At 47.5% G+C, this 13,496-nt stretch overlaps 2 protein-coding genes across 2 annotated transcripts; one reads left to right on the top strand and one right to left on the bottom strand.

Moving 5' to 3' along the window:
• Positions 1-6,831: 6,831 nt before the first annotated feature.
• On the bottom strand, positions 6,832-8,941 carry SPPG_05482 (uncharacterized protein). The gene is made up of 7 exons (XM_016753693.1): positions 8,872-8,941; positions 8,196-8,783; positions 8,097-8,115; positions 7,486-8,012; positions 7,370-7,411; positions 7,199-7,278; positions 6,832-7,134 (listed from the first exon to the last, which is right to left on the bottom strand). Exons 1-7 carry the CDS (start codon positions 8,876-8,878, stop codon positions 6,955-6,957), a joined length of 1,443 nt encoding a protein of 480 aa, XP_016607266.1. The 5' UTR covers positions 8,879-8,941; the 3' UTR covers positions 6,832-6,954.
• A 3,481-nt stretch (positions 8,942-12,422) lies between these two features.
• On the top strand, positions 12,423-13,427 carry SPPG_05481 (uncharacterized protein). The gene has a single exon (XM_016753692.1). It carries the CDS (start codon positions 12,854-12,856, stop codon positions 13,418-13,420), a length of 567 nt encoding a protein of 188 aa, XP_016607265.1. The 5' UTR covers positions 12,423-12,853; the 3' UTR covers positions 13,421-13,427.
• Positions 13,428-13,496: the final 69 nt, after the last annotated feature.

The raw sequence follows: 13,496 nt of genomic DNA, 5'->3' as shown, positions 1-13,496 counted from the left end.
TCGAAGGCCTGCCTTTCATGGTCATTACCGATCACCGAGCTCTTTTGTGGCTCGCTAAATACAAAGGTGAGAACCGTAAGCTTCTCCGCTGGGCCCTCGATCTTAGTTACTGGTCTGAATGGATGACAATCGTTCACAAACCAGGACGTTTTCACATTGTCGCTGATACACTTTCACGGCTACTAGGAGCAGAAACCCTCCTCTGCTCCAGCGCGACCCAAATATGGGTGGCGGAACGCGGAAGATGACGGCTGCGCACCACACCAGCGGCTCTCGCACCTTCCTTGACACTGGCAGATGCCGCCTTCCGTCTGGCATTACAGCCTGCACTCATTGCCGCCATCTGCACTGGCCTCACCGGCCAGCTCCACCCCATAGCCCAACAGGCCCGCACGCTCCTATGGGAGACCAGCCCCGACACCTACACTACAGCCGACACACGCTTTCTTCAGGACTGGCAACGTGCAGATAACCTGCTGTGGCACCGTTTTTCAGTCTCCAAAGACCTTTGGCGCCTCTACGTGCCCCCTGCTTGCACCCCCAAGGTGCGCAAGCTTTTTCACGAGGGGGGAGGACACTTCGGATTCGAAAGAACCTATGCCAGAGCCGCAGCGCAAGTCTGGTGGCCAAAGATGGCACAAGATTTCAGAAAACACTGCGCAGGATGTGAAATCTGTCAACGCTCAAAAAGGGTACCGCAACTGATTCCGGGGTTGCTGAAACCCATACCACCAGCTCCAGGATGCTGGACAGTCATCACGACTGACTTCGTAACCAAGCTCCCACTTACTTCCAGAGGGTACGACGCCTTTTGGCTAATAGCATGTAAATGCTCAAAGAGGATCCACGTATGGCCCCTCAAGAGCACTGCGACAGCTATTCAGGTCGCGGAACTCTTTATAGAATGCTACGTCCCATTGCACGGCATTCCGGAGACTATTATCTCGGACCACGACCCCAAGTTTACGAGTCGATTTTGGCAGGAGGTCTGCAAAAACCTAAAGATTAATCAAGAGCTCACCACAGCCTACCACCCTCAAGGTGATGGACAATCAGAGAGAGACAACGCAACGGTCTTGCAGGTCCTTACCACAATGGTCAACACCCGATTAGACGACTGGGACACCTTTCTTCTGGTTGCGGAATTCATTATCAACAATATGGTACATGAGGCGACAAAAATGACGCGATTCAGAATGGACCTAGGCTATGAGCCCCACAATCCACTGGCGGATATCGTCGAAAGGCCGTCAGAAACCAGAAATGCAGATGCGGAAGAGCTCTGTAAACACCTCGGCGACCTAAACATCCTTATCCAAGATCTGATGATCAAAGCCCAGGATTCGCAGAAAAGATATTATGATTTATCGCGACGACATTTGGAGTTCCAGAGAGGAGATAAGGTGCTTCTGAGCACAAAAAACCTAGCAGGGTATGAGTCCAAGATCACTCCGAAATGGCTGGGACCAGTCACGGTGACCGACTGTAACCCTCTCCGTGACAACTACGAGTTAAAACTGCCAGACAAGATGAGACGACTTCATCCATGGTTTCACATATCGAAATTACATCCGTACCAGAAGCCTGTCGACGCCAAAACTGAGGAAAAGGTCGCGGAAGCACAAGCGGAGGATTCCAACGCTTCAGAGGGCGAGTTTGAAGTGGAAGCAATAGTAGACCATCGAACCAGGCGCGGAAAATGTCAATTTCGAATACGTTGGTCCGGATACCCACCCCATGAGGATACCTGGGAACCAGAGGAAGCCCTAACAGAGGCTTCCGAAGCCTTAGAAGAGTACTGGAGATCCAGAGCCCCCACTAGCACACTAGTAGATGACTCTTCAGTAGTCAGCCTTGCAGGCGACGCCCCGGAAGATATGGCTTACGCTTCCGACCACCAATGCTTCGCAGTTTATCCGGACGATAGCTCACATGATAATCATGCCCTCTCACCAGAAAGAAAACCAGTTTCGCGTGGCTTACCTCACCAGTCGAGAACGCCACACCAAGCCTCCCGATCACGCTTACGCGCGTCCGAGCTGTCAAAATCAGCCGGCGACGACCTTAAAAGGGCGCCCCTGCTCGCCCCCCCTCATTTTTCTTCTTCAACTACCAACGAACTACTTCCCTTACACACTCACTCTGCTTCGCAAACCCTTTCTATCGACACCGAAACAAAAGCTTTCATTTCCAACACCATGACCACTGATATCCGAGGACAACAAGGAGTCAGCATCCTCTCTACCCTTGAGGAAGGCTATCCCTGGTCAGAAGTAAGCGACGCCTTCGCTGCCGAGAACTCTATCGAGCGGCTCGGAGCAGCCATGGCCACCTGGGTCGAAGTTTGGATTCGTGAGTTGTATGAAGACCCAAACAAAACCCTTGAACACTATTGTGGTGAAGATTGGGTGGTTGACGGGGCTTCGAAGCCTTACGCCATGAGCCAGCCCCTCATGATGCATATCACGGAGCCCTACAGTAGGGCTTCCAACGGCGGTCAAGCTGCTGTCGGTATTGTCGCCGATGCAAAAAAGATAGGCAAGAGATTACGGGACATACCCTGCGCTGCCTGGCTTGATGCTGGGGTCCCTCAACATGCGGCCGGAAACCCCAAAATGGCCCGCTTCACCCTCTGGCCTGATCACGAGGCCCACGATTTCGCGGACATAGCCATCGAAGCCGCGAGAGCAGTGTTGTTAAAGCTAGCCAATGCAGCTGAAACCACAGAAGAGCAGCTCTGTCCCAAGCATCGGGAGCACGCCTATTACCACTTTCGAGTGGTTAACTTGAAAAGGGCCGCAGAGACGTTCACAGCCCTCTATGTAACCTGACCCAACAGTTCCAGGACACCTGGAACCCCGGCTCCGGAAGCCACTGACCAAATTTGGTTCTGCGCGAACGTCATGGGGCACGCTACCATAATCTGGACGATCAACAAAGACAGCCTTGAAGCTGACAACGACTATCCAGTTGCGTCATGGTAGAAGCGAGGTTCGGGCACTCACAGACGAGTCGCCGAACCTTCTTTTTCGAAGGGGGGATGTAGCGAACGACTCTGATAAACTGGTTCGCTCAAAGGCATCAGGTGACCATGATTGAGGTTTCCGCAATTGTAACCTAAGCTTCGAAACCCCTAAGATCAAGCTCGGTTCTGGGCTACACCAGTGCAGCGTGAAGGATACGTTACGCAGCCATGATCGATCATGGCGATGGTCCGAGATGGGAAGATTGGACACCGCCACCCTAATGAAGGCTACAGAAACTAGTGTAGACGTTACTGTAGCATATTCTTGTATAAAAAGAGGAATTCAATAAAATAAGTCGGCGGCCAGAAGCCGTAGCAACAAAAAAATCCCCACAACTAGCTTCTCAACCCCAATCCTAGGTTAACAGGAACCTAACAGAGCGCTTCAACGGCCTGATCACCCACACTGAAGCCTCTAAATCCTGCTCGGTTCACAACTAACCGACTCTCCTTGCCTCTCACCCTCAAGTCGCTACTGACGCCCAAAGAAAGGATTTGGAGACTACGATTCCTAGTACGGACACCCACACAACCTGCTAGGAGACCCAAGTTGTCTTTACCATAGTCTACCAACAAAAAATCCGTTACAATGAGATCTAAAAGCCTTGTTCCGCAGATTACAGATGCGCAACCATAAGTTGACCTTTTCAACAGTTTCCACTTCCCGTCGCATGATGCAAAGGATATGCTGGTACAGGATGACCGTGTCGATGCAAATATGGGACTGAATCAGAGACCGACGAAGAGGTATTGCACTGAACCGATGGAAGCCATGTCGTTCATACAGCACAGAGAGTTTGCAGTAAGCAGGAAAGAAAGCGAGAGGGTCAACAGCAACTGAATATGCGAGCGGCTGGTCGGAAAGGGGAATGAAGGACCACATCTCTTCTAGAAGCTCACTCTCTTCAGCGGTCAAGTCATCAAGTGACTTGGGCACGATATCAAAAAGGAAAATTGACTTTAAGTAGCATAGCCGAGTAAAGAAAGCTTTCCGTGCATCGCTTTTCAGTGGCAGTCGCTGCTTCTGTCCCTTCACATCGAGCCGCAGATTGATATACCGAAGGAGCATCTGCATGAAATGCTCTTGAACGTTGACTTTCAGGTTCGTCATCATACTCGCTGTCAGGTAATTGACTGATTGCTGCTCTTTTTGTAGATTTGGATGAACGAAGCCGACAATGTGGCAGTACTGTTGGACATACAGCAACAAGGATTTGCGCAATGCCTTTTTCGCATCAGCTTTTGGTTGCCAAGCCTCTCCTTTGTTGAGAAGATAGAGAATCGCTTCGATTGTATCTTGATCTACCGTGGGAAAGGATGGTGCAGATAGGATGTAGAATTTGAGAGCGTGGGAAGCATGGTCAGCAAGTTGATGGATGATGGCAGTGTAATCTAAAAGCCGTTGGCGGTAGATGTCGTTTGGCAGGAAAGCTTTTGCAAAGGAAGTCTTGTTGCAGGTATGTAAGGTAGGGTTTTCAAGCTTTTGCTTCTTTTTTGGTGGCATGATGATATCTGTGGAAAAAGATGAAAGCCTGGGAAAATGGGCACGACAACTTATATAGGATTTTTTGGATCAAACCATAGTTCATGAGTCTAAATCGAGTAAAATTATGATTAAATTGGTTGGAATCTATGTACTAGTGCCAATACCCATCGGCTCCGCACTATGCAGTTTATGGTATCTCCAAAATGTTTGGTTTTTTGGTCCCCATCTTTGGTGAAATACTCCCCATTCTCAAAATACGTTTTGAAACCCAGTTTCTTAATTCCGACTATCATTCGGCACCAAAAAAAAAAAAAGGCTTTCATCACAAGAATATTTCAAAAGAGGTTTTAGAGGTCCCCGAGGTATTTCCAATGGTTGGACTTCCTTCAGTCAATGTAAATGACAGAAATCCAGCATCTCCGCTCACCCAAAACTTTTTTTTTTATTTTTATATTGTATGTACAAGCCAGTCCATTTCGAATTTCCATACAAGTTTCCTCCATCGTTGCCGAACGCTTAATGGCCTTTTACCTACTTCCACTATGTACACATTTTTTTCTTTTTTTGTTTTATATACAAGCCAGTCCATACACGAATTCACCAACGTTTCGACATGGCACATTGATCATTTTTTCGGATCACCGCCGCCGGGTCGGGTAGGAGTAACGTTATCCCCTCCGCCAACGTTAGGAGGCGGGCTCGGATATTTGTTATCTTTAACGGGAACTCTCTCGCCTTTTGGTAAGTTCGTTTTGGGGATGGCTGGCGGGCTTGGAAATTTGATGGGCCCGGGAACGATTTTAACGGCTCTGGGTCTCGGTGCTGCATTTTGAGGGAATGGAGCGGCCAGAGCTGATACGCCTAGCAAGGCGAGAACGACGAACAAGATTGCGTAGATGCGCGAAAAGCAGGTCATTTCTTGGGGTCGCTGGTTTTTTTTGGTTTGGGTTTTGCTTTTTTTTTGTTGAATGTTTGGCGAGGTTTACAATACCCAAAGAGAAGATGGTGAATGAAAGGAGGAACGTTACCTGCTCGTCGTCCTTTTATGCACATTGTCAGCAGGCAAGATGTTTTTATTGTATTTTCTACAAATGATGTCTGCCTGTAGTGAACATGTTCAGTATTCTGGTGACAAAAATCCGGGATCTACTCCCCAGAATAAACGTCTAAAGCCAACTAACAACGCTCTCGTTCCCTATTCAACATTGCTGGGGAAGATGTTAACAAAAAACTCTCTAGTGCCTCGCATGGTAGCAACGACTCTGACGCAATTCAAAGCTCCGGTCCCAACTCATCAAAGAACTTTAGATTTCCAACCAGTCCTTCACCGATGCATGTTAACAGAAGGCATGTTGTTAACATGTTGGGACCGGAGCTTGAATTGAGTCAGAGTCGTGACGATGTGTTAAACGGGGTTTGAGATATGCACACCCCTTTCGTCAATGCTGTAGAGTAGAGAGGATTTGAAATGGACTGGTGCAGATGATTCATGATGTGACATGGGATTGAAAGGGTTGATCTTTTTAGGATGGCGAGTGAAGAAGGTTTACGGGGACGTTTTTTTTTTGTAGTGGGGGATGAACCGGGGATTGACGTGTTATTGTGTTTTGTTTTTAGCTTGCTTGAGATGCGTTCGTGAAGTGATTGCCTTTGTCGGGGAGGTTGAACTAGTGACAGTCCCAATAACAAGACAGGTACCATATACTGCGTCTGTACACAGGGCGCCTAAAGCAACATATGAAAGGGTGCCCGGGCCACATGGATCAGTTGTTGGTTGGCCCTTGACTAGGGGTTTTTTTTGGGGGTTGTGGTTCCTGGTTTTGGCACCTGGCTTTAATTAAATGGTTATTGCTACAGCACGGTGACCGACGATAGAGATGACAGGCTCCAAGAGCATTGTTGCGGGAACAAGGTGGGGAACGGGCAAGCGTTTGTCATTCTTGTGTGTTGGAACAAGGTGAGAAACGGGTAAATGTGTCCTACTTGTATGCATATCTGCGATGGGACCATTGTGGCATTCGGAATCCCCCTCCATTCAGTGGCCAATGGAAATTTTGGGTATGAACGGGGACAAACAAGAAAACAGTTGGATTGCAAACTTAAATTCGGATGGAGGAATGGAGATGGTTTGTAGATAGTACAGTGATTTGGTATTTCCGAGAAGTACGGAATTTGGGAGGGGGACATTGGACAAGCGTCATCACCGCAGATCCCGTCACTCCAGCTCAAAATGGGAGACAGACAACCTTGTCCGCAGGAGAAAATATAGGATTTTGAATGATCAGTTGATAACATCGGAACCTGGATGCAACGGTTTTGGTGGATATCCAAACGATGAAAAACGTATACAAAAAACTTTACTAACGAACCCAACGTTCGAAAAAACAAGTATGTACACAAAACACCATTTCACGCCCTATACAAACGTTTGTCCATCTTACACTTATTCCTCTTTTAGCTGCCGCACATCACTCAACTCGGGCGTGCCTTTAGAAGCCGGTGCCGAAAATCGTGTTTGCAAAAACACTTTAATGATGCCTGCTTCCTTTTTGTCGAATCGGTTGTAGACTTCGACAATTTGGTCGAGGGGGAACCGGTGGGTTACGATGATGGTGGGGTCAAACTAAGGGGGTGGTAAAATGTGTTAAAACAAAAGATAGGGGAGGGTAATTTTGAATCACTTTTACCTCGCCGGAACGGATGTAGTCGAGACATTCTTGCCAGTAGCGTTGTACGGGGGCTTGGCCGCAGCCTATGAGGCGGATACCTAAACAGATGCAGTGTTGTGTGTAAGCGGTGGGGTTCGAGAGACCAAGTGTTGGCGGCAAGGGGGTGACAACAGTTCCTTTGCTCTTTACCTTTTTCCATGACGGCGCCAATCATGAATCCGTTCGTGTTGGCTTTTAGCAGAATACACAATGATTAGATCCAGCACTCAGGAACATAACAAGAAATGGGTTCTCATGTTGCATACCAGCATAATCAGCAATCAACGCAACAGTTCCAAACTTTTTAACCGCCCGAATCTCTTCATTGACAATCTCGGACGAGTCCGTCTCCAACCCAATCGCCCGTTGGACTTTATGCACCATACTCTTTGCATACCGAAAAGCCGCACAATCAATGGCTCGATCCAACCCTTTAGGAGCCAATTCCATAATCCTTCCAACAACATCAGGGTACTCTTCAAAATCAATTGTTTCTACTCCCCATTTCTCGCGGGCAAGCGCCATACGAGATTGGACATTATCAATTGCAATGATGCGTCCGACTTTTTTGACACGGAGCCATTGAGCGACGAGGAGGCCTATGGGACCTAATCCCCATACTCCGATTGTTTCTCCGGGTTGGGCACCGCTTTCAACGACGGCGTGGTAGGCGGTGCAGACAATGTCGGAGAGGTAGAGAGCTTTTTCGTCGGGGATGTCTGAGGGGAGGGGGAGGAGGTTGACGTCTGCAAAGGGTTGGCGAACGTATTCGGCTTGCCCGCCTGCAAAACCGCTGTTTTTAGAAATAAAAAGAAAAAAATGAAAATGGGTGAGACGAAATCCGGATAGGTACGTGCAGTATTTGAGAATACGTTACCCTCCAAAATGACCGTATCCTACATAATATAAAATGAATAAGTACTCATGAAACAAGACTGAAAGAAGGAAAAAGGCCATTCAAAGCAAGAACACATACCCAAAATTCCACCCAACTTTTGTCCATACATTTTTTCCATCAGCGCCGAATTATTCGTCGCATCACATTCGGTATACTGCTGTTTACGACAATACTCACACTCACCACACCCAATATTGAACGCGGCGACGACCCTCATGCCCTTTTTAATTTTCGTTACTTGGCTTCCAACCTCTTCCACAATGCCCATGTACTCATGTCCAAGGATATCGCCCTTTTTGAGTTGGAGAATCTCCCCGTGCAGGAGGTGCAAGTCACTTCCGCAGACGGTTGTACCCGTGACGCGGATAATGGCGTCCTTTGGATGCGAGATTGTGGGGACGGGCGTGTCAATGAGACGGAGATCGTGTTTGCCGTACCAGGCGAGGGCTTTCATGGTTTGCGAGGTTGGGGTGGGTTTATTGGGAGTTGCAGTGGGTTTGTCGCCGAGGTAATTTTCGAGGACGTTGGATGCAGTGTTCATGGCCATTTTTGTGTGTGTTTGGTCTTTTCGAGTGGTTTGTAGTAAACTAGCGGCTTTCAACAAAGTATGTAGAGTTTGTTCCAAAAGAAAGGGAGACAAAATGCAAAAAGGGCATCGAATGCCTCCTTTATATATTTCAATGAACAAAAAGAATAAAAAAAAAAGAAAATGACCAAGGTGTGATGTCAAAAAAAAGGACTCTTGTTCTTTTACCAATCATCACAATCCAATCATCATCATCATCATCATCAACACCCTCACACTCCTCAAAGCGTAAACATTCATCATCATCATCACCCAAAAAACAAACACGTTGGAAAAGAACAGACTTCATGGTGACCTCATCAAAAGAAGGGAATCCGTTTCCCCACACAAAGGAGGCTTAGTCTGGCGTTTCTTCCTTGCAACCAACGGACAAGATTCAACCAAAGCAAAACAAAACCAACAAAGCAACTTGAACAAAGCAACCGATATTCGCCTTGCCATCTGCAACTACTTTTTGTCTGGTTTTCCAAACCCTATCCACTCGCTTGTTTACCCGTTGGCCGCATCCCACCTCGCATCTTCCAAAACAATCCACACGCATTACCTGACACAAAAACGAAAAACAATATTTAAAAACCACTCGTATGTTTCTCAAAAACGCATAAACATACATAACACTACTCCACCCCTTCCTTTCCTCCAAAGCGGCGACTCTATTACCCCACAATTCGTGCATACGGTTTCTCGAGTGCGGATGAGGTGTCCAGAGGGGGATACTGGGCGATCCGTTCCGTGAATCCTAATACTAAAATACGAAAATGAGAAATATTATTTTGGAATCACTCACACAAAATGGGTACGTACTAGAGTCCACACGCATTACATAGCACCCGTCCCCCGAACCGTCTCCAAGCGGATGATGTTGTTGTTGTGCAGTTTGTGCAGGTTTTGGGTGTCTTGTGTCGGGTGCGGGGTGTAAACGGTTTTGGCGTATTGGAGGGCATGGATGCTGTGGAGGGTTCCGATGTGGGGTTTGGTGTTTCTTGTAATTGCAGGGAGAGGTTCCAATCTTGTATCTGCTGGTGGTGTTGGGTGGGTGTGGTGGTGGACGTGGTGATGGGTGAACGTATCATGCTGGGAACCTTCAATATGGACTCGTATGCTGCAAACAAGGACAGTAGCGGAGGTTCAATTGTTTTGGAAAGAAAGGAAGTAAGTACGTATCTAGCTGTCAAGCAATGGGAAAAAATAGGATGGGTGATGTGTAATGTGAAAAGCCCTGGGTTTAGAACGGGGTTCTCAACCCCAACAATAGACGAGGGGGTTTGGAATGGATTTATTTGAGTACTGGTTGCGTCAGGCACCGCAACGAGTGTCCAAAGCGGTTCAAAAGTATGTGAAAGATTAAACGTTTTGTAATGTGTATCAACCTGACAGGCTTGGATAACATTATTCATTGGGGTAGAGTCTGTCCATATTTGACATACGATTGAGCAACACCCAACCCACCGGACATGAGATGCACATCATACATTCGTTTTTACGCATAGAAACACATATTTGGGGCAATCGAAATATGCATGCACGGGGTGTGAACGCACAATACATATCAGCAGTTGTTTGTACTTCCCGCATACCTTGCATCAACACCAAGGCTCATGTCACATAGAGAGGGAATTTGGTAACTTTGTACAGTTGTTTTTGACTCTTTATCGTTGTTCAATTCTTACGGAGAGGTGCAACCTGCTTTTTTCTCAATGGATGGACAACGGACTGCATACTCAAAGCCAGGATGATCATCTTTATTCTACGAAGAGACGAATGTGTGCCAAGACTTCAAATCCCATATCGCACTTATACATTGGTTATGCATTGGGATATCCAGTCCACTCCTTACCACCATGGCTAATTTAGGTTCTACCATGGAGGAATACGTACTCGACAAGGGTCGCAATGTGTGCGATGAAATTCAAACTCTGCTTGACAGATACGTTGAAAGTTGTGCTTGATATTCTGTGGGCTTGTTGGTAAATTTACACACATTTCCGTGCTTTCACTCATTCCTTGCTTGATGATCGTAGAAGGAAGGGAAATAGAACAGTTATGTGTGTGTGTGTGTTTGTTTAGCGGGTGGTCAAACCGCATATCCGTAAATATTAAAAGCGAGAAGACGTTTTTTGAGGGACTTTCCCTCCCAAGATGACATTGTGCACATTCTAACAGACAACTCAAGGGTCTTTTTTTGAAGGCTGTATTGTGGCTCTGGCAGCATCTGTAACTTTCCTAAATGTGGTGTAAAGACCATAATGTGCTTTTGGGTAGTTTTTGACGTTGAACACCTTTTTCTGATGGATTCTGAGGTCCTGTGTGTCGCAAGCCTGGACCTTTGTATGCAGACATGGCACTCCTTCCAACAGCAGCAGCTCGTGCTAGGGATCGATGGGATTGCCGTAATCGGCATATGTGCTTTGCATGCAAAAAAAAAACTTGGCAATTCGGTATATCGGCTGCGCCGATTATTGCGCAAGTCAAAACTGTTTTTTATTTGTGGTCGGAGGGGGATGTGCTGTTGGGGTCCGTTCGCCAGTGTCCACAACCACTTTTTCTTTGGGCATATCTAACATGCCCTTTGGCTGATTGACCAAGCTTTCTCTGCGTTCCTTGTCAAAACTTTCTGTTTGCCAAATGATGCGGGGCAATGTTTAATGGTATCTGCCTTTTTCTCTTATTAAACCAGTCATAGCATTGGCGGAGGATTTTTGAGGGGACGATGAGATGCAAAAAGACGCTTTGTACTGCTCATGACCGGGTCTCGTGTGCTATCCTTCACGGCCTCGTTTGCGGCCTCGTTCACCCCTATTGCTGGAAACGATGCTCGCACAGTAATAATGTCTTGTGGGGTCATGCCTGCTGCAACTGAGGGATGACCGATGAAAAATGGTCCTTTTGTGTGTGTGTGTGTGTGTGTGTTTCAATTATCTACTCGATTTTTTTTCTTCTTTTGCGGAATGTCGCGACATCCCAAAAGGTGGATGATCAAGATAACGGGACGGCTCACTTGTGTATTTATTTGATCATTGACCAGCAAAAAAGAAAAAAAAATCTTAACACATTGGGTAACAAACACCGTTGGATGACCGACCAGAAAACGGACTGAAACAGACGAGAGGCTCTTGGATGGGACGTCGTCAAATGAACGAATCCGCTTGGAAACGCAAACAAGAAGGTGCTTCATGGATGGAATCAAAAAACGCCGTTTGTCCTGCGTTGAACTTGACAAGGCGGGCAAAGGAGGACAGAAAGTCGTTTAAACTTATTTTTTTAGGGGGAAATTGGAAAACGGTTTCTCTGCGCTCAAGTGACAAATCTCGTCACACTTCCAAGTTTCAAGTATTTAGCACACCTTTTTTGGAACACTCGGCTTTGCAAGCTTTTTGTTGTTGTAACACACTTTTACAGCAATCGTTTGTCGTTGAATTTGTTTGTCCGCCGTTTTTCTTCTCTCGCCATACAACATGCCGAACGATTGGAGGGGGAGACATGACCGATCAGCGACAACGTGCAACTGCAACACACCGACAAAAGTGCGACATTTTCACCTTTTCGCTTTTGGAATTTTCGTGCGTCCATCCCACTTTTTGTTTTCTTTCGTTAAATGGCACGTTGAATGCAACAACGGCAAAGGAGGAGACGGAAGCGGTTAGGGTAAAGGTGTTGTTCGTGTTGTTGTTGGACATCACTGCACACATCACACATCACACATTACACACACACAAAGAGTTGCGCTCAACAAAACTAGAAAAGAAAAATGAAGAATCCTTTTGCACAACGGTCAAAAAGACAAAAAAATGGTCTTTTTCATACTCCTTTTGGGGTAAAACCCACCCGCTATACTCGAAAAAGACTAAGGTTCTTTGCGGCTGAAGAAGAGACGAGAGGCAAAATGTTGTTGTATGGGCTGCAATTCCCCCTCCCCATCCAATCCAACATCTCGTTCGCTTTAAAAAGCTCGTAGCATCCCGTCCGCCCCCTCCCTCTCTCACTTACCGGTAGAAACTCTTCTTGTTTAAACTACAAGGAATCACACGCAGGCGTTTGATCCCCCCCATCGAGTTTTCCGTCGTCGTTTTTTTCGTTCTTTTTAGACTTTATAGACATAGACCATACCCCTCCTCGTTCTCTTCACTCAAACACAACACATACACACATCATGTCCTCTTCTAAGCTTATGTTGGCTTTCGCTGCCTTGACGGCCTCTTCTGCATTGGTCGGTGCCGCTCCGGCTCCCGCTAGGTTGGCCAGGAGTATCCCCCAGTACGGTGTCGCTCCTCCCAAGCCGGAATACCCTACGCCTCCCAAGGCTCCCGAGTACCCTGTTCCTCCCGTGACTCCCGAGGAGCCCGAGACACCTCCTGCGACGGCTACCGTCCCCGCTGGTACGGCTACCGCGGTTGTCCCCATCGCTACTGGTCCTGCTGGTCCTGGATACAACAGGCCGCCTGTTGCGACCCTTCCTCCGGTCGTCCCGGTTCCTGCTTACCCCACTGCTACGCCTGCTCCTCCCGCTGGTGGTGAGGAGAACTTGCCTGGTGTCATTCCTGAGGTGCCCGAGGGTGAGATTCCCGAAGGGTCGCCCGAAGGTGAGATTCCCGAAGGTGAGCTCCCCGAAGGTTCTCCTGAGGAAATCCCCGAAGGTTCCCCCGAAGGTTCTCCTGAGGAAATTCCCGAAGGTTCTCCTGAGGAGATCCCCGAAGGTTCACCCGAAAGGTTCTCCTGAGGAAATCCCCGAAGGTGAGATCCCCGAAGCCGGCGAAGAGAGCTGCGCCGTCCCCGTCGAAAGAACTTTGGTGAAG

The sequence above is a fragment of the Spizellomyces punctatus genome, assembly GCF_000182565.1.
Source record: "Spizellomyces punctatus DAOM BR117 chromosome Unknown supercont1.9, whole genome shotgun sequence".
In the NCBI taxonomy this organism is placed as follows: Eukaryota; Fungi; Chytridiomycota; class Chytridiomycetes; order Spizellomycetales; family Spizellomycetaceae; genus Spizellomyces; species Spizellomyces punctatus.
This window is presented reverse-complemented; position numbering and strand designations above follow the sequence as displayed.